The following is a 24,452-nucleotide window of genomic DNA, read 5'->3' as shown; positions in this document are numbered from 1 at the left end:
AACCCAGAAATGAGTGAGCTCATATGTATATTTATAAAGATTTTTAGAATGTTTATCCACTGCCCAATAGAGTTATTGCAATTAATGTAACTACATATTTTAAAAGTAATGATAGCTGTAGATAAGTTTTTCAATTTTTTTCCTTTAAGTTAATTTCTCAATATCTCAACTGTTTTAAAAGTAACATTTCAAAACACTCAGAAAAATCAGCAATTAGAAGCCAAAATGAAGAGATGAGGACTTACCAAAAAGCTTCAGTGGAAGCTTGCGTAAATTGATCACTGTCTGCAATTGTACCTGTCTCAAACAGAAAGTTGTAAAGAGTTCAGAAACCACTATTTGGACTGGCACAAAAGAAACCTAAAAATGGTCACACTGGTGAAGACTATACATTTCATAAAAGCAGATAAAAGATTTTTTCATACCAAAGTTCCAACTTAAATACAGTTTAATGACAGTAGGAATCACTAAACAGGTAATTTACTTTGATCACCTGCATAATAGACCAGTAAATTTTGTCACCTCTTTCTGCATTATGCCCAGGAAACATTACTAAGAAATGTTACAAATGTTATTATAAAAAGAGAAAACAGAAATGACTATTTTTGTGTATATGTTTAGAAACAGTAGAATATATAATATTCCCTTATTTGGTGATGGGTAGGAGAATAAACAGAATATATACATTTGGTTTATTGTTCAAAGATACTTGTACAAGTTCAGTTATGCTCAATATTTTTTCCATGATGTGAAGCTCATTTTTTAAAAAAGGTTTATTTTCAATTTAACATACTATTAGCGAGAAGAAAAAAGTCAATAAACAAAAAAAAATTGTTTTGTATTAATCAGAGATATTTATTTTGTATTTCCATAATTGAAAAGAAAAGGTTTAACACTAAGTTTTCAGAAGTTTACTTCTCTAAGTTTATAGCACTAATGTTTAGGTTTGTAGTCTGTAAATCAATTAAGTTAATTGGAGCTGAGTGGGTTACTGCACCTTATACACTGAAAGTGTAAATGACAGAATTGAGTTGCAGAACAAGTGCACTAAAAAAATCAGCTTACTAGCATGGTGGGGGGCAACAGGTGGAAAACATAGATCTTGATAAAGTTTTCAGTGCCAGATATGTGTATTATTCCATCCTGTAAAAACTATTGTGCTGACATTAAAACTGTTTTTGCATGAAACAGGAATTTTTATTTTCACTTTCATATTTCACACTTCCGTTTTGCCAGTTTCCAGCCTAGAAGAAACCATGTGAAAAAGGAAAGTTATTTGGTAGTGAAGACAGGCAACAAGGAGCTCAGCTCCGTTTCACTAGCCAAATTCCTGCTGATTTGGGACAGTGACTTGAGTTCAGAATTCCAGCCAGTCTGATCTAGAGCTGTTTTCAATTGTTGACATTCTTCATCTCCAATAGTAACCCACAATCAAACATAACAATAACACTTAGCACCAAGTTTTAGAGGGGGTAGTGTTAAGTGCTTTGAAATCTCTGGATAAAAAGAGAGCAAGTCAGATTATTCCTATTTTAAACGGGGCACAAGTGAGTCGCAGAGAGGCACAGACGATCACACTGCAGGGAAGGGAAGGGAACTCCTGTCCTGCTTCCAGTCTCACCTCTCATCACTGCACTGTGTTACCAGCCCTTTACTTTATCTTATTGCTATAAAATCTCTTGAGCTGCAGAATGACTTGGTCACTGCTGTTCCCATCAGTTAAAGTGTTCTGCACTACATTTTCAGATCATAGGTCTAGGCAAAAAACGCATTTTAGGTTCATACTTTCAAGCCATTGCTGCATCAATAAGCAATTTTAATACTACACTGCAGAAAGAGCAGGTCACTGGGCATTATATCAGGGTGTAACATACAGAATGTGACAAGAAGCAGTAGAAAGACTGCTATAAAGTACTCATGTATTTTATTTTTAAAAGCAAGGCATTTTGCATTGTGGGTGGCGAGGGAGAAGGAATGGATGGATAGAAAGAATCATGACTCAGGCTCCCTTGCTGGGAATTTTTTTTAACTAGGACATCTTCAGCTAAAGGAGTAGCATTTACTTCACAGATCTGGGTCATAGCCCTCCTCTTCAGCTCTCGGGCCACTTGACAAACAGCAAAAGGCCAGCAGCAATAAACTGCTATCCAGTCTTCACAAATGGTCCCCTGGAATAAGAATTAATACAGTTTTATACAAGTGGAATGACCATGAATCAGCTTTTCCACTTCATCACGCATGCCTTATCACGATCAATCCACAAGAACAATGAATTCATGGGCCAGATTCAGATCTAATTCAATGAATTACCCTGCACTGACTCAGGTACAAGTGATACCTAATTTCAGCCCATGACCTAAGAGCATTTGCCTACTGCACTTTTAAAATAGAGGACTTAGATCTTGCAGGGTGCTGGACACCCACAAATTTCACTGGAGAGAGAAAGCTTTTAGGATACTCAGTACTACATTAGCCCTTAACTGAGTTTTCCAGCATGATTTGAAAGTGTTCTTTGCTCTCTGACATCCTGATTACACAGTAATGTATATTTTACAGCATCAGCTCTGGGCTATGTAATTTTACAGCAACTACACAGACAGACATACAATCCTGTTCTTACGAAGTACTTTAAAAACATGAGTAGCTGCTTGGAGTTGGCATTCTATTATAAAACAAATGCTACTTTTGCCTCAGTGCAAGAAAAAGGGCAATTCTTGAGACTTAATGCATTAGTTCTGCTTTAAAAATGTATCAAGGTAACAGAACAGATTTTCAGATCAAAAAGGAATTTGGCTGTAGGATCCTGCAAAAGCCTGTGTGAACAGTGTGTAGGGGGTAGTGGGTGGAATCCATCTTTTCCAGGATTGAGTCCCAAGTGAACTTTTCACATTTGCGTCATTTCAACATCATCATTATTCAGTGCCACTCTCTAGAACATTAATGCATCTGGCTCTGTCTGCAGATATACAGCTGTATATCTGTATATACAGTGGGGTCTTTGGGAAACAGCAGTACCCTCTACCATTACATAAGCTGAATGAAATCAATTTACAAAGAAAGAGTTCTCCACGTGCAAAGACTTACTCGTATTTTGTATCTCTCTCTGGCACCAACTCTTAACGCTAAGGTGGACCCCGGTAGCAATGGGAAACACAAGCACTCCCCGTAGCGCCTGGCCAGGCTGCATTCCAGACACGGGCTGCACAAGGTGCCGCAGACACCTGCCGACAAGCACAGTCACAGGAGCAATCGAGTACTGCCATCTCACCTCTAACAGCAGAGCAAACATAGCTGGATCATCATCTGCGTAATTTATGGTCCAAAATTCATAGGGGTACTAGACAAGAAAAATTCCAGTGGAATTATCAGAACCCCAATAGATTTACAGTAGAGAAAAGGGTCATTTTTCACCAGCTTTTTTCATCCTACCAGTATCCTGGGTTCTGTTTCCTCTTCCCTCTCCCCTTGTTCTTCAGATAGGAAGAAGTTTCCGAAAGATTTATGATGGTGACTACCACTGGCACAATAGGTCAGTTCTGATTACTAAGGCTTTTGAACTTTGCTGCCTTCAAATAAATGAATAAACACAGTTCTTGATAGCAGTCTTGTACCTGGGAATAGGACTTTTAATCCTGAATTTACAGTATTTAAGACAAATGTGGTATAAATCAGTTACTCTTTCAAAAGTAGTTTGAATAATTTTTTTTTTTTAATAGTGACAGCCATGTATACACAGACTTTTTATATATACATATATATCCCCATCTTTTTATATATATATATATATATATATATATATATATATATACACACATATATATATATTTCCCCCCCAAAAAAAAAAACCTTGCTTGAATTCCAACAAGTTTCTCATATTTATGGCAAATACTATATCCAACACTGGATTTAATCCCACCACACAATGGGTTCCAGGTATTATCCCCACTGCCAGCTGAAATGGTGCCGTTAACTGGATGAATGGAAAATTTTTCTAGCTGTGTCCCCAACAGTAGTGAAGACAGACTTCAAAATCTATAAAGTATTGTTCTAGGAGAAACAGAGGAGAAAAGGGTAAAATGCATCGTCCTCAGAGTATCTAATAAGACCATGCTGACTCTTATTTGGATAAGTTAGTTTTCTCTGTCGCTATTTTTGCCTAAGGTACATTCAATAATGTTTTCCTATCAGTCCCTTGCAATTCATTTAAATCACCTTTGTTTGCAGTTCAGGAGTAAAGACAGCTTTAGCAGAACTGAAGCTCCAGGACCTTTACTATGAAATCACATCATTTAAGTCTGTTTTATGATAATACTGACAATACTTGAAACAGAATATTATTATTATAATAATATAATGCTTCCTGTTCTGTTAACTTCATCTATAAGTCCTTTTTTATGAAATTCCTGCAGTATTTCAGTGATGTTTTTGAAAATACCAAAGGCTGGAAAATAGGGCCTCAACCCTCCCACCTAATTTGTGGTGAGGCAAAAGAAATTAAAACACACTGAAGACAACACTTTTCATGTTGTACAGAGCAAAGGTTCGGAGGTCAGAGATGTGCTCTCAGTTTTAAGTAACTAGTCCTTGCAATACATTTTTATGGTCCAATAGATCCAGCCGAAAACTGGAATCAAAAAAATCCATTAACTAGAAAATTGGGCAGAAATCTGCCTTTGCCTTCTCTTCTACAGAACCCTGGAGTTGTTAAAGGTGCAAAATTGAAGCTGCAACCACCCAGAGTGGCACGGTTTGACTTCATGTGTGCATCCAATGCTCAGCTGGATTCTTTTCATACAAAAAAAAAAAAGGGGGGGGGGCACAAGACTAGTAGCCCACAACTCCAGTCTAAGCTGTTTACCTGCCCCCTTGTTGTTTCTGGATCATCAGTCAGGTAGGCAATTGCAAACACCTACTGCCACATATTTAGCCAAACATTATAAATCTTTCTCCATCAAATAAGTAGCCCAGCTTTTAAAGTGGTGTCAGAATAAAAAGCAGAAAACTATTTTCAGAAAGCAGTATTGAAGTGCTTTGTGCCTTTGAATCCAACTCTCATCCTTCATGCAAATTAAGGATGATGATTTCTTCCTCCTAACATACAATAACAGACAGATAAAAGAAACCTGGAAGAAAGTAATGTGAGCCCCTCTACCCAAAATAAAGCCGGGGGGAAAAAGGACACAAAAAGCCCAATTTGCTACTAAAGAGATAAAACATCAAAAAAAAAAATCCTGCTATTAGTCACATATCTTCAGTTTAATGAATCAGAAATTATTCCAAGTTACTTTTTAAAGATCAGAAGAACAATAATGGATTCCCCTTTATACCACAGATACAAGAGGCAGGTTCACTTTTAATTTTTAGCCAGTGTTTACACTCAAAAGGCTAAGAGTCTGTTTTGCATGCTGTTTTCAGTGAGGGACCAGCTCCCCTTGGTCAGAGAGAGCAGGAAGAGCTCTTAGGCATGAGCCTGCACAAGGAGGACAATGTAGAACCCCCCCGACACGGAAAATCACTGCTAATGACTACAAGTGAGTGAAGGTGCTGAGGGTCAGTGACCCCCAATGGCTCGTATGGAAGACTTGGTGAATGCTACCCAACCCTCCTTAGATCACCCAATGCAACAGCTGATTCCTAGGAAACTATGGGCAGATGAAGCAACAAGAATTCCTGCTGCTGCGGAGGGGCTGTGAAAGGAACGTGTCTGTTGCATCTCATAATTAACGTTGCTTACAGCTAAATAAATGAAGGAGTAAAAAATTTAAACATCTTCCACCAGTTACCTTAGCTAGCCTGCCATATTTTTGGGACTCAGCAGAGAAATCAATCCCACAAAAAACAGTAAGTTAGAAACAAGGATTTTTAAAATCTTCCTTTAATTTAACCAGATTTAGAAGAAGAAAAAAGGGTCATAGCTCTAACACCTATCTGTTTATCCCCATAGCAACAGGAGAAAATCTAGACACTTCCTCCCTGGATGTCACGACACAAATAACCAGAGTCCACAAGCAGGGGAAGCGCTATTTTCCCCAAAGAAATGGAGCTTCCAGGCAACACTACAGAGTTAGGCACAAGCACTGTTCCTGACCCTACCAATGACTCACCAAGTTCCTGTCAATAAACCACATAATCCATTTAGACGTTAGTTTCTCCACATGCAATCCAGATTCATAAAATCCATCCCAATCTTTAAAGAGTCAAGAAAAGTACTTCTGTAAGCATTATGAAGCGAATACAGACTCATCTGTACTGGGAGCGCATCTTTGGCTTATTCATCACATTACTCAAGTCACAACAGAGCATCTGATCTTCAGTTCCTAGAGTCTTAACTAATCTACATTCAGTTTGGGTTTGAATTTGTTATTATCTCAATATTTCTTTGCTTCAGGAACAACAGATGCTTTCAAGGAATAACAAAAGAAAGCCAAACGCTTACAAATCATCTTGTCGCTGCAGACATCAAAGAGGCCAGTGCTCCAATCTCCGCCAGTCCACATAATTGTTGTGATAGCAGACATGCCAACCTTGCTGGCTGGCTGGGTTGTCACAGGCTCTCCAGGCTTCTTGCTACACATTGGGAAGAAAAATAAATGTTAATTAATAATAATTGAATGTTAAAAGCTAGAAATCCATTCACAGCACAGATCTCCTACACTTATGATAATATAACAAATGAGTCAGGATTTCACTGGAAGGGATTTTCAAGGGCTGTGCTACTGATAATGATTTTTCTCCAGAGTGGGATTATTTTGCTCGCATGCTGGTACAACTCTCTCTCTTTTAGAGAGTGTGAAACTTGACTTCCCAACCACAGTAGTACAGTGGACAACTAATTTAATAGGCCACATCAGGGCTGATACCTTGAGACACGAAGCACAGAAGAGGCAACACACAAGGAAGATGGGTGGAAAGGGGAGGCTAAGGATGCCTTCAGTCCTCCTTTTACGTTAACCAGATCAATGCCAACAGCCCAGCTGTACAACAGGAAGAATGTTTAGCACTACCACACAAATAGTCCAAAAGCTGATCAGTATTAGTAGTGATCCTTTGAAAATACAAAGAACTGTACGTCTGCTGTATCAGCTATATGATTTTTATTTAGATATATTTTATACCAGATTTATAGTGTCAGCCAAGGAACAGGCACCTAACTTTACTCCTTACTTTACACCAGAAGGAAAAGAAGTCCCATCTTCAGGTGTTATCAAGGAAAGAATAAACGGCGACTGGATCTCAGGCAAAGAGATACTCATCCTATAAACAGAGCAGTGGCTTTCAACCAGGAGTGGAAAAGAGAAATGCCTCTCTCTATTCAGAAAAATTCAAATGAACTGAATAGTGTCGACATCGCAGCATTCCGAGTCTCGATGTCATAGTAGTTTCCAGCAGCTGGGGAACCACGGCATTTGAAATAGTCCTGCAGCAATATAGCAACAGTAACACGAGAAATCAGTTAATTCTTTTGAGTAGAAAGGAGCTATAGCCTACTCCAGTTCACTGCTGGCAAAAGGCTCTAAAATTAAAGTATTCTATTGAATCAGCTTCGAAGGACAAAGATAAATCAAGTAGACAAGAAATTAAGTGCAGTTTTAACACTTCTGTAAGGCAGCCAAGAACACATTCTTCTTTAAAAGCTTTCCTTGCTAAAATATACCAAGTTCAAATCCTACCAGTTAGTCAAATAAGAAGGCCCAGCACTTTGCTAATACCATGGGAAATCCAACATACTAGGTGGGTTTTTTTTTGTTTTGATTTGTTTTAAATGAGACAAAAATTGGTCAAGTACTGGTATAACAGGCACATTGCTCACACCAAAGGACAAGTTTTATGTCTTTTATTGAAGGTCTTCCACATTGTTCTTGATGTGAACTCATTTTTGGCAGGATACATGCAGAAGACAACTTGACCTGAAATTGCAGGTTCTCTTGCATGTCATGAGACAGGCAGACAAGCACTATCAAAGATGTACTCACTTCACTTTGGAGAAATCTGCAAAGAAAGAAAAGTCTACTTTCCATTTTGAGTTTATTTTTAGATTGTTGAAATTGCAGTGCAATTTCAGATTTCAAGCAGTTTGTCTTGCCATTAAGTGATGCAGGTGAGGTCACTTGCTGCTTCACTGAACCTTTTAACTTTTCTTTAATAAATGTTATTCATATCTCATAACATTTTTGAAAAGAAAAGTATGTATTTCTGGATAGAGGAAAACTGAAGCACATACAAATTAAAGGAAGTATCCTATGGCACTATAGCAGAATACTGGAAGAGCCAGGAAATGAAAGCAAGAGGCCTAATTCTTTACTCTATAGCTGCAAAATTATATACTTCAAAAACTTGCTCAATTGAAAACAAAAAAAAACAAAGTGAAAAAATAAAAAACCCAGTTTCCTTTCCGGACTTCTCTAACCAAAATCATAACAGGGAGACTATTAAGTAAGGCCAGAATTTTGTTAGTAATGTGGGGAATCTAAGACTAAAAAAAACCTCTTTATCCTGTCACTAGCTTTTATTGGACAGAAAATGCACATGAACCAGCATAGCAGTGACATCTCCTGGAAGTCAACAAAAAACTGTAGGGAAAAAAAAAAAAAAAAAATCAGTTTATTAGTTCCATCTTGCTCATTTAAAAAAAATCAATTTGTCTGAACCACTAGAACAAAGTAAAGAGAGTAAGAAATACCATCTCTAACTTTTCCATTACAGGAGAAAAAAGAAACTGCAAAGACACACACATACCCCGCACTTATAAACCAGCTCTGTAAAACATCAACATGAGATTCTCTTTGCTCTTTAGACAACTGCTAATGAAAAAAAAAAAAAAAAAAAAAAAAAAACACCACACACACACCACCACCACAGATCATGGAACAGTAAAGAAGCAACATTCATTGCTCTAAGACTTTGAACTAAATTTTATCTGCTCAGATTATCTGGTTCCTTACTCATCGGTACATTAGGTTTTTATCAATATCCTGCTTATTGGAACTAATAAAGATGCTTTCATACATGGCAATTAAGGAAGCTGGTACTCTGCTGATTTTTGTGGAGAAGTGGTGATCAGAATGCACACGTTTGGGAAGAGCATCGATCTAGAACTTCCACTTGGCTACCAATGGCAATATAAGGGGTTTAATTCTGCAACATACTAGTTCTGCCATCATTTATCCAAAATGTTAGCCTTCTATTTTAGAGATTACAGAGAGAATCTGGCATCTACCTTGACATATCTGGAAACATCAACCCCTTTTACACGTCCCCTCTGAGATGTCTGTTTTCAGCCATGGAGCTGAATTTGCTTAAAAGTCAAACAAGCAGCAATATTCAAGAACCTGATAATGCACCATAAATCAGATTTGCTGGAGAGACTATAGATCAGCAGTTTGGGAGAGAGTGCTTGAGATGGAAATTCATATTTTGACTTGCTCTGACACCTTTCTCCTACAGCAGGAGATTTTTCCAGAGCCAAAGAGATAAATAGGTAAATAAGGGCACTGTGAAGATATCTGTAATGCCAGAGAGAAATCATAAAAGTATTTCCTTTCTTTAGCTATAGAGAGTTCGTTTATTCAGTTTATTCATTATTTGGACAGTATTTGTCCAAAATGATATTCAATACATAGCTATGAAATTAAGAGGGCATAACCTCATGTAAAGTGACAGCAATGTATCATGACATGAGCAACAGACAGGACAAAGTGCATCTTGCTAATCAGGAATAAGCACCCTGAATTTGGCCAGAAAATTAGGAGCATGGGCGTGAGGACTATCTGCAGAAAACAGAGGAAAAGGAGTAGGGTAGTGGGAGTGTTAAGTGAGACATGATTCTAGGTGATGCAAATAATGCAGAACCATGCTACATGACTTTATGCAGAGAGAACACAAGGGAAAGCAGGTTACTTCTTTTCTCACCAAAAATCAATAGACTGCTACTAAATAACCAAACCTATTTGCACGTACTGCACTGTTAACCTCACTAGCTTTATATGCTGCCAGAAGCGTTGATAGGCTGCGTCAGGGAATAGCACAAACCGCCTTCCTGCTGCAGACTGAGGAGCAGAAGTGAAAGAAGTGATGATGTCTGCAATGTTCAAGTGCCTCACCAATGTGGCACCGTACAAATTCCTGTCCAGAAGCTTCTGAGCTCATGTTCCTCCATTCTTATTATTGCCAGCATACTTTAGAAGCTTTTGCTCCCTCTTTCCTCTCCATCTCTGCTAACCTCTCCATCAACACATCTACTTCACCTTATTCACCAAGAGCACTGAGAAAACAGACAGATGAGGCAAACCAAAATTTCATAATTTAGTTTAAAAGAAAAACCAAAAAACAAAAACCCCACACAACTTGTAACGGTATTGGACACTATCAGAAACAGCAGTTTAAGAAAATGGGGTAACAACATTTACAACCTTAAGTTATGAAGTCATCAACAGAGCCTTTTCTCATACCTGAAGCTTTGAGCTATTTACACATTACATGCTTCCACTTCGCTAAGCCTTCTCCTGTTTTTGTGAGCACATCAACTCCTTGCCACTTGGAATCTTTATCAGAACCCTGTAAGTGTCTATCCCCTTGCTGACTGAAGATATTGCCATATACTGTCGAAGACTTTATATACTTACCCACAATAAAGAGCTTGGTACGGAGGTCTCACAGCCTGTAAAGATATTTAAGCTTTCTGCCCTGGTGTCTGCTATTCTTCCTCCAGTGCATATAGAGTTCAGACCAGGTTCCTATTCCTGCAATGACAGGCATTCAGCAGGCACTGCAACTGCAGAGTTAAGATACCCCATTTTCTTACTACCATGTTGTTGTCACAGAGATGCTAGGAGGCGGCCTGGCTGTCTAGAGAGAAATGGATCAAAGTACTAGAAGAATGAGGGGACGACTGTCTTTCATTTGCAAGCCTTCACTCCATACTGGAAAGCAAGTAATTTACAGAGCATATAATTTTCAGAGATGATAATTAAGTGTGAAAGAACCACATACTAAACAGAAAAATGGAGATAGATCTTCTGTTCACTTTGAAAGTCCCCACCTTTTTGTAAGGGGAGTTCTGGAAGTCTGTGCCAGAGCAGCACTAAGACGGACACTTCACCACCACACTCAGAAGACAGTCTGAACATCTAATGAAAATAGCCATGTATGAGAGGTACTGTGGGATTTACCTGTTTGGCTTTATTTTTCCAGTTAGGATGGGAATTCACTCACACAATACAAAAGCAGACCTTTAACAAAGAACCTTGGACATCATTAAACAGTTTCACAAAATGGGGGAGGGGGAAGACAGATGTCTTTGCCTGGTAGACCTATCCCCCCTTTTGACTTGTAAATTGATGAGGACTTGTATACGTCATTAATTGTGCCCGAAATCATTAGTGCCTCTTAGACGGCAATAACCAGTGAACAATATCTATTTTCTCCTAGGATCAGACAGTTTTGGCTCCCTCTATGCATCTGAATTCCGTTCAGCAGTACGTGTGAGTACTGTAAGAACAATCAGACAGGTAAGATACGTAAAGCCTAGCAACCTGTCTCCAACAGTGACCACAAGCAGATATTTAGTAAAAGTAGTAAAAGGCAAATAGAGAGTGACTACTCCTATAGGTTTCCAAGTTCTGACAATTCATACTCTAGTGACTTCCTGGTCTGGAGCTTGCTTTCCTACCTAAAGCTCTGTAAAGCTGTGGCAGAGCTATTAGTTCACATTTGCTCTGCTTGAAATACTTGCCTGGTCCATCTCATGCTCCTGTGTCACAGCACCACAATTTCTTCCCAAGTCCAAGCTGCAGCTGGTGAAGGGAACTGTAATCTTCTTATCAGCTGGGCCTGGTACCAGTAGCTCAAGGGAAACAAGGCCATGCTGCAACCAGTGGTCTTTGCTCAGAAAAGCCGCACTAAGAACACTGGCTGCCCATCAGGAAGTTAAATGCACCTGTGGACAAGCTCATCTGAACCAGCAAGCAGACACCTCTGCCAATCACAAACATAGCACTTACCTGTTGATATTCCAAAAACTTAAAAAGTCTGTCAAGGTTATGGTTAACAGTTCTTCTCCTGAGATTCTGCAGCAGAAGCAGTATATAAACATGAACTTTCCATCTGCTAATCCCTAGAGGCCAGGCCTATTATGTGCTGCCCTAGACTACAGACTCACTTTTTTCTCTTGACAAGTAAACCTTTTTAGAGAACAGCATGAGTATTTGCTTAGTAGGACTGTAGAGGATCAGCAGAAAAGAATTGCACCTGTACTTGTATATTCTCCCAAACAAAAACTGCCTTTTCAAAGGGGATATTAAAGGGAGGGGCAGAAAGTGGCACACCCAACAGTATTTGGCCTGCCAGTACAGCAGTCTTACGCTACTCCCTTTCTTCCCACCAACATAATATATTATTAGAGGAAGTTCAAATGTTACACTATCTGCAGCAGCAGGAGTTGTGAAACTGGCAAAGTGCAATTGTGCAGAACAAAGTTTGCTGTTTGCCACCCGTCACCTTTATGAATTTCCACAGAAAGAAGTTCTTAAGTCAGTGCTGACTCATGACTAAAAAAAACAGGGGGAGGAAGAAGCAACCTGTGAGAGATCTAAAATTACCAGAAACAATTACAGTTTAAAATCTATGAAAAGAACACTTAACCTTTCCACTTAAAATACATTTGCAAACACTTTTATGGATAAAATAAGAAGGGAAGTCTGGTTTTAACAACATTTTGCTACAGGCTACAGGAAATATCCATTTCTATTATAAGAGCTGAAAAGCATTGAAACTTTCATATTTAACTTTTGCTTAAGAGTTCTTCAGCATGGAATTATTTCTGAACTGTTAGTTGACATAAAATGCCCTAGTTGTGTTCAAAGTCATTTCAATCACTGAAAAGACAAGTATAGAAGTGTTCAATCAATTTTTTCCCTCTCCATCTATTGGAGATCTACAACCATCTTCTATAGACAGATCCTAGCATATTTGGAAGGGAGAGGAATTCTGCACATAGTAGGCTAGACTGCTTCTGAAAACACAGGCCACAGTTGAAGAGGAGAATTTGTCATGTTAACAGCTGGGAAAATTGTTTTTTCCAAAAAGAGCCAAATGGCAGGAGGAAAATAATTTTATTTTATCCATGTCTAAAAGAGCAAGGGGTGAACTTACATGCGAAATTAGGTTGTTTGGGGTTTTTTGTTTGTTTGTTTTTAAAAAAGAAGAAATACTCATCTTGGTTCATTACAGATGCTTTCAAAGTCACTCTACGAACTTTCTCAATGTCAGTGACCAAGCCAGTATGTGCCAATTTAATGAACTAGATAAACAATTGTGTCGCCAATATCCTTTGTCAGACCATTCTCAGTAACGCGAACACGCTTCTCAGCCAGGTCGATATGGAAAACTGCTTGCTCTAGAATAGGAGTTTTCTCTGCTTCTTCTTTGCCAAGGACTGGAACACGACGGGGTCCAAGTACAGGATCATCAAACCTCATCAGTTTCACTTTAGAGAGATCTACAGTAAAAAAAACCAAAAAAACAAAAAAACTTGCTAATTAGGTTACAGGTTCTACATACAGAGTACAAAATCAACTGAATTAATCAAAGCAATGCTTAAGAAAAAAAAATACTTAGTACTTCTGAAACACTTCCAAGGAAATACATTCTCCAAGAAACAACATCCACATTAAGATTTACACCCACTAAAAAGATGTCATTCAGTAGTTACACAGCAAGTTACTAGCAGAAATTGGGATAAAACAAATACGAATACTAAGTCCTAATGCCATATCCCAAGCAATGAATTTGCCTTATCTATTTTTGTGACAGCTCTGAGTAACTGAACAGTTTGTCTCATTTTCTGAGAAACAAATTTCAGAAACAGAGAAGGAAGAAGGTGAGAGCTGTTTTAAGTACTCTTTCCTTTTAAAATTCACACGAATAAAAGATTGCTAAACATATAAAAAAGTTACTAGGAAGCCTGGAATCTTTCAGCCAAACCTTCCTCTAAGCACAACCTTTTATTACTTGTGTACAACAGAACAGTGACACCTTCTGGAAATAGAGTTGGAAAGAATTGCTGTTTAATCTCTCACTTGTTTCCAACCATTTCAAAATATCCAGTTAGAGGAATGCTAGTAAATTTGGATAGATATCTACAATGCATTTTCCCCGCTCGTGTTTTGCTATGCACATTATCATATATTCCTCCCTCTGAGGCTTTGAGGTACTATTTCAGTGTGTGACATCATCAATATGTAGTTGTCTTTATTCCAGGAGATAAACATTAAAATAAATACAAGCTGTTAAAAAAACGCAGAAAGAAGAGAAACTCAGCTGTCACAAGCTTTAGGGTCAAGCCCAGTTTTCTTTTTATACCCAGCTGCCAATCTGCAGTGGTTCAGACTGATTTTTAATTCCTGGATTCTCCAACAAAAGCATAGCTGCAGTTCCTTTAAGAAGGCTATTTTCTTTCATTATACTGGCTGGAAACTTAAAGTTTATTTCAATAGTATCTTTGACATGGAACTATAGGAAAACACAATTTCATGGTAAACTACCTTCCAAGCAGGTGGAGAAATAAGGAATACTAAAATTAGCAATGAGTAGACTAAAAAGAAAACAACACAAAACCCACCCCAAAACTCATTTCAGCACAAAAATTGAAAAAGCTCCCCCTTAAATACTACCATTTGCAAAGAAGTTCTTCAGACCATCAAGATACCACATAAGCATTTAATTAAATCAACCACAGCAGCACTAAGAGGCAGCTTTTATTCCAACAGCAACAAAGCAAAACACAAGAAACTGAGGCTAAAATTTTCCAGTGCCACAGTGATGCAGTGACAAAGATGGTGGTAGACAGCAGCATCTCTCCCCTTCCATCCTATCAGTGCATGCCACGTCTTAAGTACTTACATGGCAGAAAAAAACCTGCATAAGATTACTGGATAGAAAACTATTTGGAAAGCAAAGCATGAGGAGACAACAAGAAGTAATTACTGGCTGAATCCTGTAAGAGAATCCCAGGATTCTCACATGCACACACACACCACACACACAACCAACCACATACCACAACACACACATCCCCCCCCCCCCCACAAAACCACCACCAAAACACCACCACCCCTCCACCAAACCCTGTGAAGGTTACTGTGATGGAATTCAAGTTCCCAAACCACAGTACACCAGACATTTCAGAGCACTATATGTGCCCTAAGCAGATGTGCCAGTTGCAAAAGCAACACCTCCAAGTTCTGTCTGGAGACCTTTATCTGAGCCATACAGTTACCACTAAGGCTTCACCTTCTGGTAAGTGTACAGTGATGACTTGCTGTCAGACACAACAGCAAATTCTGGCTCCCTAACTGCTCTTGCTTGCATCTCCACTACTGGAAACCAGCTATCAAGGGATGGAAGAGATAGTTTCACAACAGCTTAAAAGCAAAATCTGGTTCACAGGTGACAAAATGCGTTTGTCTTAATGCTTTCACAACGGAGTTCACTATTGCCAGGAATTTTGAGTGCTTTCACAGAAATTCTTCTAGTACTTATTGCCTCCTTCTCTTATCACTGTAGAGCTCAAAATTTAAGAGCTGAAAATAAAGCATTAGTGCATTAAAAAAATAAGAGCACAGAGGGAAGTGATAGCTCATGGGATTGAAAAGGAGTATTGGCCATTTTGCACAGAAGTTACTAGTTCCAATTTGGCACACATCAATGGTAATTGAAAGGCTATTGAGCAATCCCAATTTTAAATGAAGAGGTTATTTCTGTCCAGGTTTACAGTGGAAAATTGTTATGTGAGGAACCATGTAGCAGCTGGCATTGATGAGTAACATCTTTAAAAACTCAGATGATTCTAAGTCACTATGAAAAGAATTTCTGCCACAAAAGTTACATCCAAGGATCGGGTATTATTAGAGGCAAAACATGCAAGGAAGATTAAACTAGAGAAAGTTTTAAAATGTCAGCTTCATTCCTTTTCTAGAAGTGAATCCACCTTAGGCTAAATGGAAAAAAACAATCTGGTAATTGCTTTTGGCCCCGGGGCGCCAAAACAAAAGAGGCAGAAGTTATATATAACCAGTTATGGGACCACACTCCTCTTGGGAATTCAAAGCACAAGGGGAAATACCACCTGTATTAATCTGTAACAGAAACTAGGTTTCAGTGTACCAGTGGCAGAATAAAAGACTAATGATGAGGGAAAACCCATAGGAAAGCCTGCTTATTTGAATGTTATCTATATTTTTATTCACCCAAACACAAAAATTTTGTTCCTTTCTAAGCATTTACAACAGCAAGGCAAACTTCAGCAGCTTTCTGTTTCTACTTCACTCCTGGAAACGTTAATCTAATCATTGCAAGATGGCTGTATTCTCCACTGGAGTTTTACCTTTGATTCCTCTGTCCATCTTCATTAAGCGCCTGATCACTGTGTCCCTACTATCTCCTTGCCTGATTTCTATTTTTGTAGAGAAGTGGCCATTTGATGGTTGAGGGTTCACCAGAAACACAGATACGCTGGGCTGTAAGAAAGTTAACAAAAACATTAAAGGAGAATCTGTGTCTGTGGTCCAAGTCTCAGAAAACATGCAACTAAGACGCAAATAAGCATTCTCTAACAGCACGTATTCTGGATGGATAACCTTTCATGTAGAAACATTGACTACTGGTGATAGAATGCAAGTACTCCCACAAATCTTAGAATATATTAGCTACAGTATACACACAAAACTGTTCAGGACATATTTAGAGAAATAAAAGTTGTATTGCTGAAAAGTACTAGAGTTAGAAATATTAACACATGATATACATGTATATTAACACATACTGTTATAGAATATCACTTAATCTTACACAACTCACTCTTTCAAGACTCCATGACACAGCTGTAGCAATACTTTAGAAGGCTTTATTTTTATGTAACTGAACGCAATTTATTGGCCCACTATAAATTAACAGATAAACATTTAAAAAATTAAAATTTGCTTCAGGCTTCAGCAAAGTAGTAATACAGAAGTTTATAATTCCTTAAAAGAGGCAGAATAAGCAATGTCACAACTTCAATAAAACAGTGGTGAAATAAGATTCAATCATACTCACTTAAGACCAGCAACAGAGTCTAGAATTTTGATTTCCAATTTTTGGCCCATGTTTTAACTAGATGAGAATCTATCCTTTTCTAAGGAGTACTACTTCATATTCTTACATCTATTTTGTTTTTTAATCATATGCCTGTTTATGTTCAAATCACTCATTTCTTAATGGTCTTCCAGTCACCACAATTTAAAGATTCAACCTTAAAAGAGCCTTAAAACTATCATAGTCACATTTATAGCTCTATATTGAGAAAAGAATCATAACTGCTTCAGAAGATGTTATTGGTTTTGAACGGGTATTGAGTCAAAAAGAAGAAAAAATTTCTATTTACAAAACCGATCAAGCAGGCAGTAGCAGTGTAAAGAATGCTCAGTGCTGTGTCACCCAAGGGATCACATCTTCAGCTGAGAAGTAGTTTTATCTCTACACACCTTTATTACTTGACTGTTTAGCAAAGGCATGGATCAAGTTGTCAGTAAGAAAGATGCATGTTTGTGATATAGAATAACATCTCCTAGGAACTGCACCAGAACCAAACTCCCTGCACAGTTTTCTGGAAAGCAAAATACTGGTGCCTCACTCCTTCATAATTTGAGCTTAACTTGAGCCATTAAGTTTGTTCCCAATGCTGGGCTATTTGGCCCTCCTATACAATGCTCATGCCAGATGAAAGTTTTCAAATGGCATGTCTAATTATTAAAAATGAATTTAAGAAGTTTTCACATATTTCCAATATCTGAATATTTGTGTTTACCTCAATTCTGAATATAGAAAATGGTTTTCCAGGACAGCAGTCTTCTTTTATTTTATCTTCTGCTTCAGAAGCAAACTTCACTTCAATATGATCCAGCTGTAGGAAGAGAGGGAAAAGAAGAATAAACAGAAGTTGAATCATAACAGAAGTTATCTGGCCTCCAAAACAACTGTTTTCATAGTCAAGTAGAAAGTAACATGCATTGACATAAGACAACAATAGCAAACCTAAAATCACAAAAATATTATTTGGAAGAGAGCTCTGAAGGTCATGTACTTCCTGCTTGAAGTGGGACTACTGCCAACACTGGATCAAGTCAGCTGTCGTTTTGTCAAGTTGAATTCTGAAGACCTCCAAGGACAGAGATCCCACAGCCTTTCTTTGGTTAATCTGTTCCACTACTGTCCTAGCAAAAAAAAAAAATTTCTCCTAATGCCCAATTTGAGCCTCACAAGCTGCAGCTTCTGGTTATTGCCCCTTGTTTCACTATCCGCACACTATCAAGAAGTGTGTTGGCTTTATCATCTTTGTAACTTCCCTTCCAGACTATTAGATCCGCCCCTGAGCCAGTCTAAACAAGCCTATGTCCCTCAACCTCTCAGTGTAGGCCATGCACTCTAGGCCCCTAACAGTCTTGGTAGCCTTCTGATCAACAAGCTGCAATTTCTCAACATCCTTTTTAAACTTGGGGAAGGGTGTGGAGTAGGTGGGTAAGAGGGCAGCACAACACTGACGTGTATTTCAGATGTGGGTTCATTAGAGCTGAGCAGAGGGATAACTTCCCCTGATTGCTGACCACCTCCTACATAGGTAACTCCTCCTGATGTAGGGCAATATGAAGCTTGGCTCATTTGCAGCAAGAGCATATTCGCATTAAACTTATATAGTCAGCCAGTCAGTTCCCAGCTTATATGGAAGTATGGGGTAATTCTGCCCCGATTCAGAACTCTGAAATTCTTTTCAAAACCTATGAGATTTGCTAGTGCAATTCCTAAGTTTCTCTAGATTCTCCTTCATGGAAGTTTGACCATTCAAAAGCCGACCGCTCCCTTCCCTAATTTAGTGGGTTTTGCAAATTTGTGGATACTTGTAAATAAAAGTTGTTGCTTGCTCTTGAATTTGCTCAGATATGGAAACAAATCAAACAAACCCATTTTATACCCTGTACCATGAAGCATACACGTGCAGTTTCGATTTCCAAAATTTCTAATTCCTAAAACAGGGTATTTCTTATAAACTGGTCTGAGCTGTCCCCCTCATTAAAGTACTGCCTTTTGAGCTAAACTCTGGTTATCATATGAAGCTGCTATAACTGTTTCTAGATTGGCATCCGTTTTACTATGTACTGTAGTTTTAAAAGCCTGCCCTGAATCCACTCCTTTAAGGAGACAAAGTAATCTCCTACAGTGAACATATGTGCCATTTTAAGATTCAGAGGATACAAGGCTAAAAATTCTGATCATTCTTGCTAATACTACTTTGAAACACCTCCTTCTCTTTTCTTCTAGTGAAAGAGTCAAGATGCTGGTTGGCTCACAGAAAAATGGCTCTTCAAGAGTCACAGGAGTTCACTGTCATAGATACAACCAGTCTTTCGATAACAGCCTCCTCTGTTTTGTGGAGCCACATCAACACCCTATTCACCTTCCGCTGTCCATCTCATATCTATATTTAACAGATTTACTTAGAAATGCCTAGATTTGACAAATTTAAACAAGCTCAAAATACAAAGAGTTGATAAAAAATAATATTAATTGAGCAACTGACATCCAGAAATTAATGGAAACAGACTTAGATCCTTAGGAAATGGTGGTCTTTCAGCTATCCCAATGAAAACCAAGTAATGAATCCATCAAATATATGCTAACCTCCAGGGAATTTGTCAGATAGACTATATTCTCCATGAGCACCACCTGTTCATCAAATTCCAGTTCCAGATCAAGAACACGTGAACCATTCTTCTCCAGATTCTCCTGTCAGAGGACAAAAAAAGCTGGATTAAACCTCTCCAAAGGCTGCAAGTAAAATGATGCTTGCAAATGACACACTCTTTGCATTAGTCATGCAAAGAATAGGCTTTTAAGTATGAGAGCTCTCTGCTGGCACAACAGGCTAGCATAGGAGTCATTTTCTGTGACGTGGTTTCTTCTACAAGGAGTTAGTGACACTGATGGGAGGAGTAAGAGCAATTAGAACATGCAGACAGCTAAGTGTTCTTTTTAAATGTAAGAACATTTTTAATATAGTATTGAAAAAGTGTCTGACATTCACAGTTATTTATGATCTCTAATGTGCAGATTAAGAATTCTCAAAATAAGCCAACAATTCAGTGCTATTTCCCCACTTGAAATTCAGTTTTATGACCTAGTTTAAAATAAAGGATGAGCATACAAGAACTGGACCTGTTCACAACAGCTGCAAAACAAGTTCTCTGCATGGAAATAACATTTATTTTGTAAGTTAAAAAAAAAGGTAACTTAATCCAGAAACTCAACTGCACCATTCACAACAGAAAGTACTGAAAGCAATATAAAAAGCCACTTTTTTTTTTTTTATTAACTAAAACAGAACTTCCTCTTCAGAATTTAATCTCCTGTCCCTTTCTTGCTTTCATATGCTGAGCTAGCTGTATCCTCTGAAGCTCTGTTTCATTATGCTCAGCATGGTCGTGGTTTCCTTGTTTCCTTGTCAGTTTTTAACATGCAAGATTCCCTAGATTACAAATGAATTGCTTCCCTTTGTAAATCACAGAGTCTCTTCTTCATCACGTAAGTCTTTCTTTGAAAAACAGAATGCAGAAGCAGAAATACTTTTTGAACACTGAAATTGCTGCATAATCTGTTTCAAACAATAACATACTGGTCTAGGGAATCCAAGCTCAGATGTTTCTAGGTCTCTACATGTAACCACCTACTATTCGCCTCTAGAAACAAATGGAGCAACTCTTGTGTAAGCCTTATTCCATTCTCTTAATGCAACAGAGGCTCAGAGCACCGTCATTAGCTATTGCCAGATTGAGGGCATCAAATAGAGGTAAATTTCAGACTTAACACTCTTGTATGACTGTAAGCTTGATTTTTTGCAACTATATAAGATGATCTAATATATTATCTGTTTTTACAAACTTCACTTATTTTAATAAAGCAGATGTTGATCTAGGAGAAGAGCAACCACCTTTAAAGCTGTTTTGTGCTCTCTATTACTCTGAAGACTCTTAAGGTTCCATGAAAAGGAATAATCAAATGGCCCTATATGAAGGGCAAAAGAGCACTTGTATGGATAAAATACAAAGCTACCAAGTAGACAATGTTAATTGCATACACTTAAAAAAAAAAAGCCACTTTCTACAGTTTAAGATAAAACATAACATATTTACACCCACTAAGATTTTTTCATTACCAATCCCTCCCACCTTGTACAAATCATGAGTAAAAGTCCACAAGGTTTTTTTCATTGTGTTTTTAAGATTTTGTTTATTCTTTGGCTTGTGAACCTTTTAAGCTCCTCTACTCAAATTTTATCTGCAACAGCAAGTGCAAAAAGTTTTCTATAAAAGTAGTGCATGCCAAAATTTTGAAAGGCTTGCATGACTCAGGGAAAAAAATAATGAAGTATCAGAATATTAGTGATAAAAATTTAAGAATAAGTAACATACCAAATTCACAGTACCATTCAGGGCTCAGGACTTTCCCTTTTTCTTAAATACAGTGTGCTCCATTATATCTAGTTGTGTTCTTAAGTTAAGAGTTTTGATGTCTCCAGAGCAACATCTTCTCATTTCAGAAAGAAAAGCCAGAAAAGACACAGCTGAGGCATTTCAAATGTAGAGGGATCTACCTGTACTTGAAGCACAGGTTAAATAACCTATATAATACACAAGCTACCAAGTCTCAACTAGACCATTATTTCACTTGGCCAATTCATAGAGACATATTTATAATACCTTTCTTCCAGAGATCTCAAGGAAATTTATAAACAAAAACATGAAAATACAAGACCAATAGCAAAGTGGAGGGATAGAGACTGAAGTCAGATGTTAGTAGCAGATCCAGGATGAAATAAAGGAACTAACAAGACCACACACCAAATTACAGACATCACTGCCTTGGTCTGACATTTCATTCATTTATGAAAGCTTTTTCTTGCAAGGACTGTTCCTCTGACACCTACCTTAATCATGGCAACAAAAGGCATAACCTTCTTCATATACTTCTTCAGTTCTGGCAAGGTATTCAGCTCACTGGCAATTACTTTATTATCTGGCAGCTGACCTCCACTGACCTAAAACATTGACGAACATCCATTATAAAGTATAGGTGTCATCCAAACAGGATTTGCCCTTTGCTACCGTATACCTTTCATACTTTCCCAAAACATGAGCAAGCAGGATAATCACAGAACAGTTTGGGTTGAAAGGGACCTCTGAAAGTTATCTAGTACAACCATAGTCACTGATTCCACATATAGTCATTTTCCCATCTCTTTAAGTTATTGCTAAGGTAAAATTTTAAAAGCCTGAGCAAAAAAAGAAAATTGCATCTTCTGCCATTGAGGCAATTCATAGTATTATTCTGCGTTTTCTTTACTCTTACCTGTCACTTCCCTAAGTATCCTGGTCCTTCCCATGCCATTTAGATTTTACATGCTATCCCCAGAAAAAGAAAGTGACTTTGAATATAAATCTGCACCTTGGAAAGACTTGGTATTTCAAAGAGTAGACTCAACACCTTTCTCTTTAGGAAGCTTTATCCTTTGTCCCTACTACTGAAGTACAGCAATCTTCATAAATATAAATTAATATCTAAATTTTCTACCAAAATGCATTTTAAGCTCACATTTAAGCCTCCCCTCAAGCAGATGTGAAAGCACTGGTTTCCTGAAATATTTAGGTTTTACACTCAGTATTCAGATATTTGCGCAACTCCCATTCAGTGTATCAACAGACCAAATAGCAGATTTTGACACTGATGTGGAGAAAACCTATAAAATGCCCCAAATTTAATACTCCAAGGATAAACCAATATTCCTCATGTGAAACTTAACTCAATATTGTAAATTGGAAGAGTCACGACTCTACAATCTATCAGCTATGACACTGATCAAGTTCAAGTTGAGAAGGATAATGGTTCATTGCCAAGAGCCAATATTATATCAGGTTCCCTATGTCAGAAGTACAGGTTCTGCTGCTTTTAGAAAAGCTTCTTTCTTCTACTTACAACGGAATATGTATTGTATTTCAACATACTTCTTGCAAAGTCACTGATACACCCTCCCAAGCACCAAAATAATGCTCCTAAGCCCACTTGCATAGTAAGGCAGCATTAAACTGACAGTCACCAATATTTCCCCAGAAATACCCCTGGGAAGAGAAATATTTTAAAAGCTATCCATGTACAACAGATAAGAACAACAACATGGGCCACTTCTTGCTCAAAAAGTGTCAAAACACGATAAGGTCATACTGTCGACCAAATGACATTCCTCAAGACATTTTTGTTAAGCACCAAAATCCATTGGACTGTTGTAAGAGCATAATAAAACTACCTTGCTTTATATTCAAATAGCTCAGTAACAAGTTACATCTTATGGGCTTTCTAAATATAAAAAAAATTATCCCATAGAAAAGCAGGTAAGTGGCCCAAAGAAAAGTGAGAGAAAAAACCACCTGATAGTGCTTGCGCAGAACTGATAAGGTGGTGTGTTGCCAGGGTGGGTAGTTCTTTGCCACATAGATGGTACAGTGAGAAGGTTTCTGGGGAGGCTCCTTAGTACTTTTCTGAAGAAAGAAAGAAGAAAAGAAATAAAAAAAGTATTTAGCATCAGGAAGGAGTCCTGAAGCTGCACAGAATTATTAAACATGCATAATAAAAAAAGCAATCTAGTGCACTTCACCTTTCCTTTAACTGGTGCCATGAAGTTCTTGAGACGGAGTCTGAGGTCATGAGCAGCTTCCATAAGGTACTGAGAAGAGCGAATTAACACCTCATCCACAGGACCCGCTATCGGCCATGAGGCTCTCATGATGGAATCGGGCTTTGAAGAAAGGAAGAAATTACATGTAGTGAGATTAAAAGACATTAGTTTCTAGGGGGTTCTCAACCCATTATAGCTTGATTGGAAACTGGAGTTTAAACAGTATGAACCTTAACAAGCACCCATCTATAACCCAGTTGTAAAGGACCAAGTATACTGCCAATGAGCATGCATTTGTGAGTGTGCATTAAAGACTACACCTACAAACATATCAGCCATACAGCTACATAACCTCATTTGCCAGCACAGAATTTATTTCTCCAACACAAGCTAAAAAAGCTCCATACATAAGTGTATGAATGTTGCATTATTTGGGTTAGTTTTAAGTCACCTCTTAGTAAGAGAATAAACAGTGATCTGTATTAAAGTAACACATTACCATAACCTTGAAGGCACAGGTTAAAGTCAATACACTCACTGTTCTATGGACAATAAGCTGATACGTCCCTGTGACTGTATGAACACCCATAAGTTTTTTCTACTTAAACATGAAAAATATTCACAAGTCTGATATCAATCTCACTAAAACAAACAAACAAAAACACACTAAAACTTAAATCTGAACCAAATGACAAAG

General features: G+C 37.9%; 3 protein-coding genes across 6 annotated transcripts in view; 1 reads left to right on the top strand and 2 right to left on the bottom strand.

The window, feature by feature from the left end:
• SH3RF2 (SH3 domain containing ring finger 2) overlaps positions 1-3,559 on the top strand; it is a 64,468-nt gene extending 60,909 nt beyond the window's left edge. Inside the window, exon 9 of the mRNA XM_067304931.1 lies at positions 3,477-3,559. The gene's annotated coding sequence lies outside the window, so the exon portion shown is untranslated. The remainder of the gene's footprint in view (positions 1-3,476) is intronic.
• Positions 108-11,077, bottom strand: PLAC8L1 (PLAC8 like 1). 4 transcript variants are annotated; one of them, XM_067304934.1, is made up of 6 exons: positions 7,165-8,763; positions 6,861-6,974; positions 6,437-6,567; positions 3,085-3,221; positions 2,064-2,168; positions 108-301 (listed from the first exon to the last, which is right to left on the bottom strand). In XM_067304934.1, the coding sequence occupies exons 1-6, from the start codon at positions 7,251-7,253 to the stop codon at positions 242-244; spliced, it is 636 nt and encodes a 211-aa protein (XP_067161035.1). In that variant the 5' UTR covers positions 7,254-8,763; the 3' UTR covers positions 108-241. The 4 variants fall into 4 exon arrangements, with proteins under 4 accessions (XP_067161035.1, XP_067161034.1, XP_067161033.1 ...); XM_067304933.1 differs by lacking the exon at positions 108-301 and adding an exon at positions 10,623-11,077 and having other exon boundaries at positions 317-2,168; positions 7,165-7,417; XM_067304932.1 differs by lacking the exon at positions 108-301 and having other exon boundaries at positions 317-2,168; positions 7,165-8,761.
• A 2,015-nt stretch (positions 11,078-13,092) lies between these two features.
• LARS1 (leucyl-tRNA synthetase 1) overlaps positions 13,093-24,452 on the bottom strand; it is a 34,713-nt gene continuing 23,353 nt past the window's right edge. Inside the window, exons 26-32 of the mRNA XM_067304930.1 lie at positions 23,735-23,875; positions 23,508-23,618; positions 22,013-22,123; positions 19,711-19,815; positions 17,843-17,938; positions 16,382-16,514; positions 13,093-13,495 (exon numbers count right to left, since the gene is read on the bottom strand). Of these exons, the coding sequence (XP_067161031.1) occupies positions 13,290-13,495; positions 16,382-16,514; positions 17,843-17,938; positions 19,711-19,815; positions 22,013-22,123; positions 23,508-23,618; positions 23,735-23,875 (903 nt within the window). The 3' untranslated portion in view covers positions 13,093-13,289. The remainder of the gene's footprint in view (positions 13,496-16,381; positions 16,515-17,842; positions 17,939-19,710; positions 19,816-22,012; positions 22,124-23,507; positions 23,619-23,734; positions 23,876-24,452) is intronic.

This window comes from Apteryx mantelli, chromosome 14 (genome assembly GCF_036417845.1).
Source record: "Apteryx mantelli isolate bAptMan1 chromosome 14, bAptMan1.hap1, whole genome shotgun sequence".
Taxonomy (NCBI): Eukaryota; Metazoa; Chordata; class Aves; order Apterygiformes; family Apterygidae; genus Apteryx; species Apteryx mantelli.
Note: the sequence above shows the minus strand (reverse complement) of the source record. Positions and strands in the feature narration are given on the sequence as shown.